Source organism: Chlamydotis macqueenii, chromosome 9 (assembly GCF_036417535.1).
Source record: "Chlamydotis macqueenii isolate bChlMac1 chromosome 9, bChlMac1.mat, whole genome shotgun sequence".
In the NCBI taxonomy this organism is placed as follows: domain Eukaryota; kingdom Metazoa; phylum Chordata; class Aves; order Otidiformes; family Otididae; genus Chlamydotis; species Chlamydotis macqueenii.
The window spans coordinates 25,419,797-25,432,764 of NC_141564.1; the positions used below are offsets into that span (position 1 = coordinate 25,419,797).

The window sequence follows — 12,968 nt, forward strand, 5'->3', positions numbered from 1 at the left end:
AACCTATTGACATAGTCAAAGAGATTTATAACAATTTAAATTAAGTTACTCTGATTTGATATCAAGTTAAACTTAGTTTAGCTATAACAAGAGAAGAGCAAAAGTTAAATAAACCTGTTACTTATTCCTCCAGTTTTAAATAACTTAATTTGAAAAACACTAGGGGAAAAAGGGCAATCCTTGTGACAGAAGTTCACAGCTTTAGCTTTCCAACACGGTCTCATTTACTTCTAACTATAGTTTTTAATGTTTAGGTTTTTAAGTTCTGCTGTCATTATGCAGAAAATATTGCTGCATTTCCCAACTGGAAAGTACTCAACTTTGAATCGCCAAATCAGTAATTTCACTTTTAAAAGGCGCAAAACCTTACATGCAAAGGGAAAGGACCTTGCCTCAGTCAGAGACTAAAGCAACACAAAATCTCAGTACAGTCTCCTCTGCCGTTCATAATAATACATAAGCCATGAAGAGTCTAGTGGAATGAAAGAAAAAAAAAATAATGGTAGGAACCATTGCTTTATGCCTTAAAATTGGCTATACCTCCCCCTTATTTGCCCTTGTACAGGTGGAAAGCATAAAACTCAAGCATTTAGGAAAAGGTTTGTTCTCCTCATTTGTAACTTCCTGGGAAACAATTTGTGGGAGAAGAAAAATCACATTTGTGGGGGGAAAAAAATAAAATAAATTTAAAAAGCTTAGCAATACTCCCTCCCAAACGTTCCCTTCCCCTCCTCCCAGTGGTAACAGGACGTGTTCTCTGACACTGAGCCTTAGGTGTCTCTGCACCATAACTTCTACCTAGCTTGATCTTTGACTCTGCATTCTCTCCCTTTTAGAAATGTTGCTAAAATGATACTTCAGAAGAACTGTATGGAAAAAAAAGAGTGTATTTACTGCAGTTGGTTTGCTGGAGGTACTTCTCACTCCATCTTGAAACAGACAATACAGGAATAAAGCGTTGGAGGGAACAATTAATTGGCATGGAGACTTCAAAACAGATATATCCTCTTTTTGTGGGTGTAACTGTAAAAAAGGACTGCACGAAAAGGCTTGAGGAAGTGAAGCAAGCACAGCGACCTATCTAGAATTTTTTTTTTTTTTTTTTTTTTTAAAAAAGAGGGGAACTGGAAGCTCCTTTGACAAAAACAGGCCTAAAATAAACTCTATTGAAAAATTTCAGACCTTGATAGGCTCCCACTGTTCACTAGTTTTCTAGGCCATGATCCTTCAGAGTAGATTTGGGACCTGTTAGTAATAGCAGTGAAATAATTACAGGTAACTGCAGATATAGTTACTCAATTGAATTAATATTTAAAAACTTCCATCAGGTACTTTAACTCAATTTATAAGTAATTGTTTGGCACATAGCAAAATTCTCCATTATTATTTAAGAACTAGAAAAAAATCAGTGTATTTCAGTCTGTCTTTTAAATAGCAAACAGATGCCAGCAAGCCTTATAATTTTAAGGTCAAACGTGAATTTAAATGATACTATATTGACAAATTCTATGATTATTTTTACAGTATGGGTTAGAAACTGTAGCTTTTAAAAACATAATAAACCTGCCATTCTTTGAGTCCTCTACAGCTGTTAAACAAGTGTAAACAAAAAGTACACTTCATGTGTTTTTTCTTGCACTCAATTTTTATGCACAGTTAATTTTTATATACATACTTCTCCAGTAAAACCATGCCTATATATGAGAGCCGTAGATAACCTAACAGTAGAACCATTAAGATTTAAGTTAATATTGATGCACTTTTATCTAAAGTATAAACAAGTTGCTGAATCTCTGCCACGCTTAAGCAGCACAATAATATTGGGGTTTAAGGTTTATTTTACTACACCAATATTTACGTGCTGCTAGGGCGGAACAAGTATGACAATTCTTCTATTCATCCACATGTCAGGAACACAAATTTGTTAATAGAAAAATTTATATTAGTGTCTTCAACTGTTTCTCTTCCTTAAATTCCTACAGCAGCAAATAATGATTCGCATCTTTATCAGAGCATGCAAACCATGATGTGCTGCTAGAGTACTTTAAGGCTTCAAATACAAGACTTACAACCTAGACAGTATTTTTTACAACTATAACTGGAAATACAGCTTTACTTAAAATTGCTTTTATTCATACACCAACCTGTAAAATTAAGAACCTGTTATGGTCCAGATCAATTCCATGGCTTCGAAGAAGAATACCAACATCTTTGAATGTCTGTTTCTTTCCATTGATGTGGTAGACAGAAGAATTATCTCTATAAGCAGTTCTAGATACACAAAAATTGCTGTTAGGAATGACTTCGTAATCATCTCCTTCCTGTTTTGAGGAAAAACAAAGCCAGAAAAACAATTACTATACCACAGGTTTACCTCATATTTCAAAATTAAGCACAGAAGCTTTATCATGTTCAGGTTTTAAGTCAACTGCACTCTGGGGTCTAATAGAAGTGGGAACTGTCTTAAAGCCGCATATCTCATTAAAAAAAAAAACCAAGAAAAATAAAAAAAAAAATCCCTTTGAGAACTGGACAAAAAATGCCCCAAATCATTTAAACTGAATGACCTTCATATTATGCCTTTCCCACCTCTAACACAAGCAATTGCTTTGAAAATACTTAATTTATTCTCTTCACCACTGCTTCAAATCACAAAGGAAAAGGCCTACTTCAAATTTAAAGTGGCTGTGCTAGACTACCCTTTAAATTTTAGATTAGGAAGTCTTGAATGACTTCACCACTGTTTGCATTTTAAACTCCTCTTTTATGGTGCTAGGAAAAGGAGTTACTTTTAGCTAGTAGTTCTACAGAGAAACTGTAGAAGATAAAAAAGCAAAACATTAAAGATGACAGATGTGACAATGTCAGCTTCAAAAGATATATTAGACCTACCTACAAAGTAGCAACTAAAATAAACTTGGTACTATACATCAATTTTAACTTTTTGAAGTATGTTTCTTGTAAAGACTTAAACTGGCCTACCACTTTCCCAGATCAACCCCCAAAAGCACAATCAAATTGGTATCTAGCATGTGTTGAAGATTTTTAGATCCTAAAGTTAGCTTCTAGATGTTAATACAAAGTCAAGTGGGAAAAAAAAAACAATAATTTTTGAATCTGATTATTATAAATACAAGCAAAAGGTATGTGTGTATGTGTATTAAGTCAAAGAAAAAAAAAAACCTGTCTTTTAAAGCAGTTCCTTCAAAGGCTGTACATATTGTCATTTTATTATCACAATTTTTGAAATTTCAATGTACATGTCCCACTACTTTGACCTCAATAGTTGATACTCAGCTAGAATGTGTACAAAAAAAATTAAATAAAGACAAATAAATTCCTTGCACTGTAACTACCATAAATCAACAAAAGTGTCCAGAAATTTTTATCAATACATGAAGTGGCAAGCAAAATAAATAATTTTTTTTCATTTGCCAACACTTTTATTTCATTCAAACAAAATACTAGATTAAAAAAATATTTAGTGGTAGGATGCGAGGTACAAAATTTTTAATGAAAAATCTGTTTTAAAATTGCAGGCATGTTTACAGCACATAAAGTGTAAATAAGAAAGTTTCAGATTCATTACATATTTTTCTAAATTTAGATAACCTAAAATAGTTTCTAATTGGTTTGAAAAGTTTTGCTTAAATAGGTTTTATTTCTTTATATGTTCATATTGTAAATTTAAGAATATTCAACATGTCCAAACACAGACTTATAGATTGTTGGGGGGGGGTGTCTTACGAATTTCAGAAATAAGTTTTATTTACTTGAGGTAAAAGAGGTGACAACTTTAAAACGACTTATTCTTAAAATGATTATTACATATTTCTAAATAGTTTAAAAATGGACATGTACCAGATACTAATCTTGCAGAAAATAAAAGAATCCCTACTACTATTTTAAGAACTGCACTACTCAGAGGAATTTTTAAGCTAATTAACTTTGAAATTATGTTTTGCATTCTAAAGGTAAATTAATCATGCTATGAAGTTTTCCCCAGCTCAAACTAAAATAACCAAATATTAAAAGTTTTCAAATCCTTAAAGAAAAAGGTCTCTCCACTGTTCTGAATAGAAGCATACATACCTTGTCAATGATCTTTTGGAAGTGGATTGCCACAGAACAACTCTGGATGTCCGTATGTGTGTCAGAATTATGGATCAGCACAGAGAGTTTTTTGGATCTGATTTTTTGTGCTCGATACCCAAACACAAAAAGCATTGAATCAATGACATTGGATTTCCCACTGCCATTTGGCCCAATAATACATGAAAAACGCTGCATAATAGAAGGGAAAACAGTGATATTCAAAGGGAAATAGATCCTGGCCAGTGCAAATTACCCATTTCATTTCTGAGCAGTTTAAAACACAATTATTTCTAGTGTATGAAACTGCAGACTATTTGATAGCTTAGTTTTTACTGCCAAAGGTAGAGCAGCACAACTTTCTTAAGAAAAAAAACCATACCTCAACTCAGCTCAGCTTTCTAAATTTTAACTTGTTAGCTCAAAGCGATACTGCATTTAGCAAGCATGTTCACAAGGAAAGTTTCATGATTAGCCACGTAAGTCTCTTGTGGGCACTAAAAGATATTCTCATTCTTCAAACACACCCTAAAAGTTCTCCAGTAAACGAAATAAAGAGAAAACAGTGCTTTTTCAAGGTTTACTGATAAATTAAAATTGTACAGTATCAGAAAGTTGCACTTAACTGTTTTCTCTACTGTCCAATAATGAAAATTTAGAATATCACTATATAAGTAGTTCTAAAACTTAAATATTTTACAGTTATTTTGAGGTAAGCTTACATGAAAATACAGGAAGGAATACTAACACACAGCGAAGCCTTACCTTCATTTAAAAAATGCTTAAGGTAAAAAAAAAGATACCTTATGAAAAGGTCCCAAAGTTTTCTCCCCTGCGTAGGATTTGAAGTTCTGGTTTACAATATGAGTTATCATGAGACGAGGAGCACCAGCTTCATTGGTCATTGCTGGAGGTGGAGGAGGAGAGATGCTACCCAAAATCTCTTCTAAACTTCGATTATCAAGCACCTCATTTGAGACTGCTAAAAATCATCCAAAATAAACAGAAAGGGGGAGGAAAAAAAAAAAAAAAAAAAAGACTAAGCTCTCAATGACCAGACATCTTTTAAATGTTCAACTGGAAAAGCAAACATCACTTCTATATGAACCAAATCTATACTTTTGCCTGTAATTATTAAAATGAGCTAAGTGGAATTAAAATACTTCTTTCCATTAATTGACTCTTTAAAAAGAGATACTTAAGATGTCCCATCGATTCACTAGTGGGCTTGTTCTTTCATTATGTAATTCTTATTCTAACACACTTTAATAGGCACTCTGCAATTACAATAGCTACAACCGTCACAATAAGCTTACAAATCTGAAACAGGCAGTCTTTCTAATTAATAAGTGCAAAGCCACATTTCAAGCGTGCTCACAAGTCACTCTGCAAGATTTGGGGATCACTGCACAATGCTCTGAAAGCTGTAATGACAGCACAACTACTCTGCAAAGACAGGAAGTTTGTTACGAAAACAAACTGGCCCCCTGGATATCAGCTAGTTGTAAGCAAGGCAGCTTTTCAACAGTTACCAGCAACTTTTTCTTCAAATAGACAGTAGTTTTTGCCACCAATTTAAAGGTATTCATCCATTTGTAAATTAGCTTGCTTTAATAATTGCGTATCTGGCTACCTAGAAGGACACAACATTGCTGTTTTTCCAGACACTTTCAGCAAAAACTCAACTCAAGAAAATACACTGTTTCATGAAGAAAAAAGTCAAATCATTTTAAGAGTTAAGTAAATAAACTTGACATTTATTCCATTCCAAGAAATCCCATACCATTGGCTGCATATAAATTTGAAAAATCCTGCTGTTGTACCACTATCTTAAGTACAATGTTACAGATCAGGAATACGAAATAGACTTTATTAGGGGAAAGTCTACAAATTGCTTTTGCACTTGTACTAAATCACTGGTCCAAACACTTTAACTCTTTGCAAGCCCTCTTTACCATTTTAAAAGCAGTTTAAACTTGCCAGGAGTCAAGGCTTTCAATACTCCTTTCTAGAAGAAAAAAAGAGCAAATCCTATCTATAGCTGGTAAATTCAACTGAACGTTGCTGCTAAACAGGCACTAGCATCAGGTTTACACACCATCAGAAGCACAATACTCAGACCTACCTTGCGGAGGTATCTTGTCAAGCTGTCTGTCGCCTTCATTTTCCACTTCCATGTCACTGGCGGACTCCTCTAAGGGCTCTCTGCCTTTCCGATGGGCTGCTGTAGAGGTTTTGGTGCTCTTGCTTTGCATGATCTCTGTTGGCTGCTCTCCCTCTATTCCAAGCAATCAAACTACTGAAGGGATCTATCTCCTTTGCTAACATAAACAAGAAAACCCCATGATCTAAGCATTGAACTACAATCCCCTAAGGAATATACCTACGTGTTTGCCCAGATGTCTGACTAATTTAGAAACTAAAGACTTGAAGTACTTTGAAGACAAAAATCCAAATTTGAAACAAAACCTCCAGCTTAGCTTCACAACGATACATTTTAAGATACCTCCAAAGCAACGGACGGACCCTAATCTATAGAAACTTCACGAATCTATCTCCTGAAAACTCATACAGCCACGTTCAATGCAGTCACTATGCTCAAAGAAACCAGGATGCTGGGGGCAAAAGAGTTAAAGACACATTCGCAATAACAAACTGAGTAGCCCTGTGTCTGTACCCTTCTGGAAGCACTCTTCACCTACACGTTTCAGACCTGACACGCAATTTACTTTCAACAGTCCACACTAACCATATATTTTATATAGATGGACAGATAAACAAAAAGACCTGCATAATTCCAGCAAAGATTTGACTCTTAAACAGTTTAAATCGACGCACTCATTTCACAAAATGTAACACAACCACTGCTGCCAGCATTCAACATTTAACGGAGAAAACAAAACAAAATACCTTAATCTCGTTGTGATGTTAAAGTTAACTGATCAAGAACAAAACATTACAAAAGTCCAACAGCTGGCACTTAAGCACAGCTCCCAGAAAGTATAAATAGAAAGCAACCGATGAGGAGAAAGACGACTGCGGGAGCGAAACTCTCTCCAAGGAGTCTAAATTGCAGCAAGTGGCGAAGTTAGTTCGCAGAAAAACAGACATGAGAAAGTTTACTTCTCACAAGATAAAAAACTGACGTGGTTAGAAAGTCATCTCACAATTGGTGCCAATCATTTGACGTTTTCAGACCTACCCCCAACCCACACTCTCATGAGAGTCCTTCATTTGGGACAATGGGGGAGGGGGGAAAATGAGAGAAAGAACTCATTTTAAGGCAATTTGAGTCTATGCCCCTGTTAAGAAGTGTTCTGCAATGGCTGTCTCAGACAATTACAGCCTCTCAAAGTACCAGATTTATTTATTTTTTTTTCCCAAAACTGCTCCACTCCAACAGAATTGTGCAATATAGACCTATTTACCTTCCCAACCCTTCCCCCCCCAGACACTTCAACAGAATGAACAAGCGTAACTACTCGACCTCAGCTTTCAAATCGCGAGAAATCAGCTGCCACATAGTCTCTAACAAATTTAACAAATTCGTGCCCAGCCCCTCCCCCGAGTCAGCTCAAAGGTGTTTGTTAAAAGCATCTCTCGGCGATCTCCTGCCAAGGGCCGTTTTTGTTACGGGGACGGCGAAAAAGAGAGCCGGGGACGGCCAGAAAGGCTTCCTTATTAACGGCCGATTAAATTCGATAGCGGTAACCCATGTCAGTGGGGGAAAAAAAAAAATAATTGAAATCTTGGTTTTTACAATCCATCCGTTGATCTAAGGAGCCCAACTGCACCCCTGTCACGGTCTTTCCGAGTCGCTACGGACTTTCTTAGGATTTGTGTCTCATGCTTGAGGCATAAAAGGAGCAGGCAGAGCTAGTCACGGAAGGGTCCCTGCTTTGTAAGCAGATTAAAATCCGGCCTCTGTGCCACCGAAACGTATTCCTGTGCTTCCCCGACCGAGGTGGGTCTCCGATTCCCGGTCCCCAGAGATCCGTGAGGGCACAGCGGGAAAGTGCCGAGGACCCTCTCAGCCTCCCACCCCTCCTCGCACCCATCTGCCGACACCGGCCAGGACCGACCCCCTCGGGAAGGCGGCTCTCGGCGGGGCAGCTCCCGCCCGACCGCCCGGAGCCGGAGAGAGGGGCAGCCGCCGCCTTTCCGTCCCTCAGGGCGAGGGAGAAAAGGGGAAAAACAAGGCGCGGGGCAGAGCCCGCCATCCCCCTCAGCACCCCCTGCCCTGAGGGCATCGCCGCCGCCCCGCTCGCCCCACTTCAAACTCCACCTGCCCTCAGGCGAACCGCCGGCGCTTCTACCTGCAGTCCTGCCCGCCGAATTACCCCGCGTTTCCCGCCGAGCCGGTACCTCCGAAGGCTGGCGGCGTCCGGTACCAGCGAGGCTGCGTTAGCGCGGGCGGCTCCGGCTCCCGCCGCGGCTCGGCGGCTTCCACACTCGAAAATGGCGCCCAAACGGCGAACTCGAACCGAAATTCGTTAGAAAAGCGCGAGGCATGCTGGGAAGGGAGGGGGCCGGCCTCCCGCGGGTTTGAAAGGAGGGAAGGAAAAAGAAAAAAAAAAAAAAAAAAAAAAAAAAAAGCCCCGCTCCGCGCCATCTTGTTTTCCGTTACTGCGCGGAGGGGCTGGGCGGGATTGAAAAAAAAAAAAAAAATTAAATAAATCCCCTCGCTGCGGGGAGCGGTTTTTTTTTTTTTTGAGGGGAGAGACTCGCCGTGGAAAGTGACAGCGGCCACACGACCGCGTCCACCCGTCCCGTCCCGCGTGGAAAGGATTTTATTTTAATTTTAGAAGTAGGTCAGTGGGCGGCGCTTAGGTTGCTCGGCAACGGGCGGCGAGGTGGTAGGGGCAGCGTGAGCGGGCGCTGTTATTTTAATATATATATATATAAAATTAAAAAAAAAATTAAATAAAAATTGTGGTGACACGGCGGGCGGTATTAATCAACGGGCGGCGCGGTGACGCCAGCGGGCCGTGTCACCTGCTCGGGGAGGGCCCGTGAGGTGGCGGTGGGACGAGGAGGAGGAGGAGGAAGAGGAAGAAGAAGTCTCGCGGGAAGTAGCCATAGAGACGGAGCCGCTTGGCCGCGGGGGGGAGCGGGCGGTGGCCCCGCCGCTGCGGTGGCGCGGTCGGGGACGGGGAGGAAGGCGGGATTAGCTCGGGAGCCGGCCGCCGAGGCAGCGCTGCCCGCCGCTCTGCGCGCTTCCCTCCCGCTGCCGGCGCAGGTAAAGGCGGGCTGGGGAGGAGGAGGCGGCGACGGAGGAGGAGGCGATCCCCCTGCCCTCCCCTCGCCTCCGGGCGGCAGGGCTGACTCACCGCTGCGGTGGGCGAGAGGGTCGGGAGCCGTGACCCGCCCCCCTCCCCGGGCTGGGCGGCGAGGTAAGAGCGGGGGAGCGGCGACCCCCGGCGCCGGGCGGCCCTGGGGGAAACGGGCGCTGGTGCGCTTTCTGGCGGATAATCCGCGGTTGCGGGCGGGGGTGGAAATTTTGTCGGGAAAAGCGGGACCCGGGGATCTGGGGAGGGGAGGCAGGCGGAGCGGGAAGAGCTGCGGTCCCCTGACAGCGGCGAGCGAGAGCCCCTGCCCCGCCACCGCCATGTCCGCCGGTCCTTCCCTGCGGCCGTCCCTCCGTGCCCCCCGCTCTTGCTCCATCTCCTGCCGCCGTCTCCCAGCCTCAGCTCCTGGTTGGGCAGCTCCCGAGGGGAAAGCCGAGGAGGCCTGGGGCGGCTGTGGGGCTGGGAGAAGTCGGGCCGAACGCACCGTGCCAGAACAACTCCTCGTTATTGCCCCATCTTTTTTTTTTTTTTTTTTTTAAATCTCTTAGTAAATTCTTTCAGCGAAGTTGTGGGGTGGGTAACGATGTCCCGCTGGATGACAACGGGCGCAGCTGTGCGACCTGAGGGCGAGCGAGCATTCTGCCATTTGGGTGCACGTAACAGGTGTTTCAGCCGTTTTCTAAAATTGCGATAAAGTTCTGGTCTTGCCTTTGAAAGGAAAAGTAACAGAACTCCGTGTAGCGGGAGCAGCGAGGGAGCGCGAGCTGGAAGCTGACGATAGCGAGGTGCCTGCCGAAACCCAAAGTGAGAAATAAACAGTCAGAAAATACAAAGCAGCAACTAAGAAGGTGGGTTTAGCAAGCTGTGGTGTGCAGATAGAAGCAGATAAGATCCACGCATCCAAATAAATACGAGGTATTCTGTTAAACAGGACAGGCTCATTGAACTGGAGAAGATACCCTTAGTGTTGTTTTACTCCGTGATATTTCTTTGGTGTATACAACTTGTAAGGTTTATGTTTGGGGATTCAGCTTTAGAATTTGTGACACAGAGACTAGCCCTGCGGTTGATCGCCAGAAAGCGTTGTGATGTATGCTGAACGGGTGTGTGCAGGTGCTGAACAAAGGCATTGCCACCGTACAGAAGTCAGGGACATGATTAAAAGGCTGCCTCGAAGGAAGGTTTTGCATAAACCTAGGCCTCTTTTAAATGCCTTGATGATGAGGTTCTCTATGCGGTTTTTGGATAAGGGTAGAAGGACATTAGACATTCAACTAGATGACCTTTAAAGATCCCTTCTAACCCAAACTGTTCTATGATTCTATATCAGTATTTAAAAATAAAAATAACAATTGTGTGTATTTCTCAATTACTGTAAAATAGAGTCGAAAAATAATTTATTCTTTGGGCACAGAAAATTATGATTTAGGACTGTTATCCTTTCAATGCTTCTTAAATTCTGCATAGTAACTGTTTGCCACAGAGTCATTTTTACGGTGAAAAAAATCCAGAAGATGAGAAAGCCACATTGCGCATCATCAGTGCTCTCCTCAGAGTACACCTCCTGTGCCCACCGTCTTGCTCTCACTTCTTTCCGTCTTGGAAGACAAAAACGTTTTAACCTGAGTCAGTGCCCCTGCCCTGTCCAGGCACAGACACACAAAGGCTTTCTGCGGTCGCAAGAGGGAAGGGGACAAGCGGGTGGGACCCCGTTGAACTTCTTATGGAATTACTGTGTTGCAGTAAAGTATCATGGACATTACATGTAGGGGTGGATGAAAGGCTAGAACGTTGTATCGTTCTGTCACAGCAGGAATATTTTCACGGTATGGGTTTTTCCTCTGAATTTTCTCACAGCGGTCTCGCTTAGCATGAATTTCCCTTTAAAGTGTGAGATTCCAGCTTTTCCTTTGGTACTTTCATGGCTATTTGTCAGGCAAGAGAACTTCAGTGTTTCAATCTATAACGTTTCAGCAGAATCTTCCTAGCATCACTTGTCCTTTAAATTGTCCAGCGTGTTTATGCTAAGCGATCAGATAAATACAGAGTTCGGTACTGTGCAAGCAGAATTCCCTTAAAACTCAGGTCTGTTTTGGTGCTTATTTTGCCACAGTACTAATGTAATATTACTTATTTCAAAACTTTTTGTTTTGCTGTTAGTGTCTTCCTTTTTAACTTTGGCTGCTTACGTATCTGTTTGTTTTGTTTTCTTGCAGTTACGGCATACCTACATATCTTTTTTTAATGCTCCATCTGAACAGCTGAAATGAGACTGAAGACTTCACTTTTAAAGGAACCAAAACATATCCTTTGTCTCGGAGCAAACCGTAAAACAGCGTGTTGATTCTGAACAGACCCTTTTCCAGAAAGGAGTTCTTTATCATAGATGTCATAGTAAAACATTTGTAAATTGCAGGTGGCTTTTTTTTTTTATTTTCTTTTTCTTTTCTTCACCTTGCCATTCAGCACAGCCTTTAACAGCAACATTTTAAGAGATGTTGAACGCTCTTAGAGTAATACCTTCCCTTCAGAAGCTATCAATGTTTTGCTGGAAAGTTTTGATTTTTTTCTTTCCCTTTTTATTTGTAGTGATAAGTTAGAAGCTTTCCCAGACAGTAAACAGGAGCAGTGACACATCTACTTGCTTGTAATAAGACATGCATGTAGCAGATGTAAACAAAATTGTAATTTTCCTACAAATAAATAAGATATGTTAACAATTTATATATGATGTGGTGTTAATAAACCGACGCATTTGAATGAGAGTTGGGTGTTTTGCATTGTGCGCTAAGACCCTTCTAGAGGTGTAACCCAACATTTCAGCTATGGTTGAGTAAGTATGCATCATAATAAGAATTACATTTTTACACGATAGTTTGCTTTATTTTTTGCTTAATTTCTACCAGCTCTTTTCTTGAAACAAAAGAACAAAGAAAAAATTAAGAATAGTTTTTTCTTTATATAAAACGTTCCACGTAATCATATTAAAATAATCTTCCTGTACTGTTCCTTCAGTTTTGTATGGCCTGTTTTGAAATACTTTTTAAGAATTAAAATCTTCAGTCTTCCTTAATTTAATTAAACATAAAGAATTAGTTAGCTGTGTGGGATGGACTACAGCTGACGAGCTATATTCCTGCAGCGATGATCACCAAATTATGAAATGGAACCTTTTAACTAGTGAGACGACTCGAGTAGTGAAGCTTCCAGATGATATCTACCCCATAGATCTTCACTGGTTTCCCAGAAGCATAGGTGGGAAGAAGCAGTCCCAAGCCGAAAACTTTGTTCTAACAAGTTCTGATGGTAAGTCAATTTAAAATATTTATCATTTCATGCCACCTTGTGCTTATATCAGCCAAATACGTGAGAAATTATTTGCAGTTAAATAGTCTGCAATAAAGCAGTCTCAAATACCTGTACACTAGTTGTGATGTGAAATTAATCATTGATTCAAATTTAATACATTGTATTACGATAACTTTCTTTGATACAACATTATCAAACATACCTCTGACAGCAGATACATAATGTTTTTAATGTAAGGTCAGTTTCTACCGTCTTTTTTCGGTTTCATAAACCAGTAGC

The 12,968-nt window shown here is 40.7% G+C and overlaps 2 protein-coding genes across 8 annotated transcripts in view; one reads left to right on the forward strand and one right to left on the reverse strand.

Annotated features, from left to right (window-relative positions):
- The window catches only part of SMC4 (structural maintenance of chromosomes 4), a 38,176-nt gene extending 29,582 nt beyond the window's left edge, over nucleotides 1–8,594 (reverse strand). The window contains exons 1-5 of one of the 3 annotated variants that reach the window (XM_086754157.1): nucleotides 8,458–8,594; nucleotides 6,218–6,413; nucleotides 4,896–5,074; nucleotides 4,093–4,284; nucleotides 2,145–2,321 (exon numbers count right to left, since the gene is read on the reverse strand). In XM_086754157.1, the coding sequence (XP_086610283.1) occupies nucleotides 2,145–2,321; nucleotides 4,093–4,284; nucleotides 4,896–5,074; nucleotides 6,218–6,347 (678 nt within the window). In that variant the 5' untranslated portion in view covers nucleotides 6,348–6,413; nucleotides 8,458–8,594. Of the gene's footprint in view, nucleotides 1–2,144; nucleotides 2,322–4,092; nucleotides 4,285–4,895; nucleotides 5,075–6,217; nucleotides 6,414–7,002; nucleotides 7,071–8,408 lie in introns of those variants that run through there. The other 2 variants (XM_086754156.1, XM_086754158.1) reach the window with 2 other exon arrangements.
- A 139-nt stretch (nucleotides 8,595–8,733) lies between these two features.
- IFT80 (intraflagellar transport 80) overlaps nucleotides 8,734–12,968 on the forward strand; it is a 54,832-nt gene continuing 50,597 nt past the window's right edge. The window contains exons 1-4 of one of the 5 annotated variants that reach the window (XM_086754714.1): nucleotides 8,734–8,903; nucleotides 10,098–10,228; nucleotides 11,597–11,679; nucleotides 12,461–12,686. In XM_086754714.1, the coding sequence (XP_086610840.1) occupies nucleotides 11,647–11,679; nucleotides 12,461–12,686 (259 nt within the window). In that variant the 5' untranslated portion in view covers nucleotides 8,734–8,903; nucleotides 10,098–10,228; nucleotides 11,597–11,646. Of the gene's footprint in view, nucleotides 8,904–8,932; nucleotides 9,486–10,097; nucleotides 10,229–10,789; nucleotides 11,207–11,596; nucleotides 11,680–12,460; nucleotides 12,687–12,968 lie in introns of those variants that run through there. The other 4 variants (XM_086754715.1, XM_086754713.1, XM_086754712.1 and 1 more) reach the window with 4 other exon arrangements.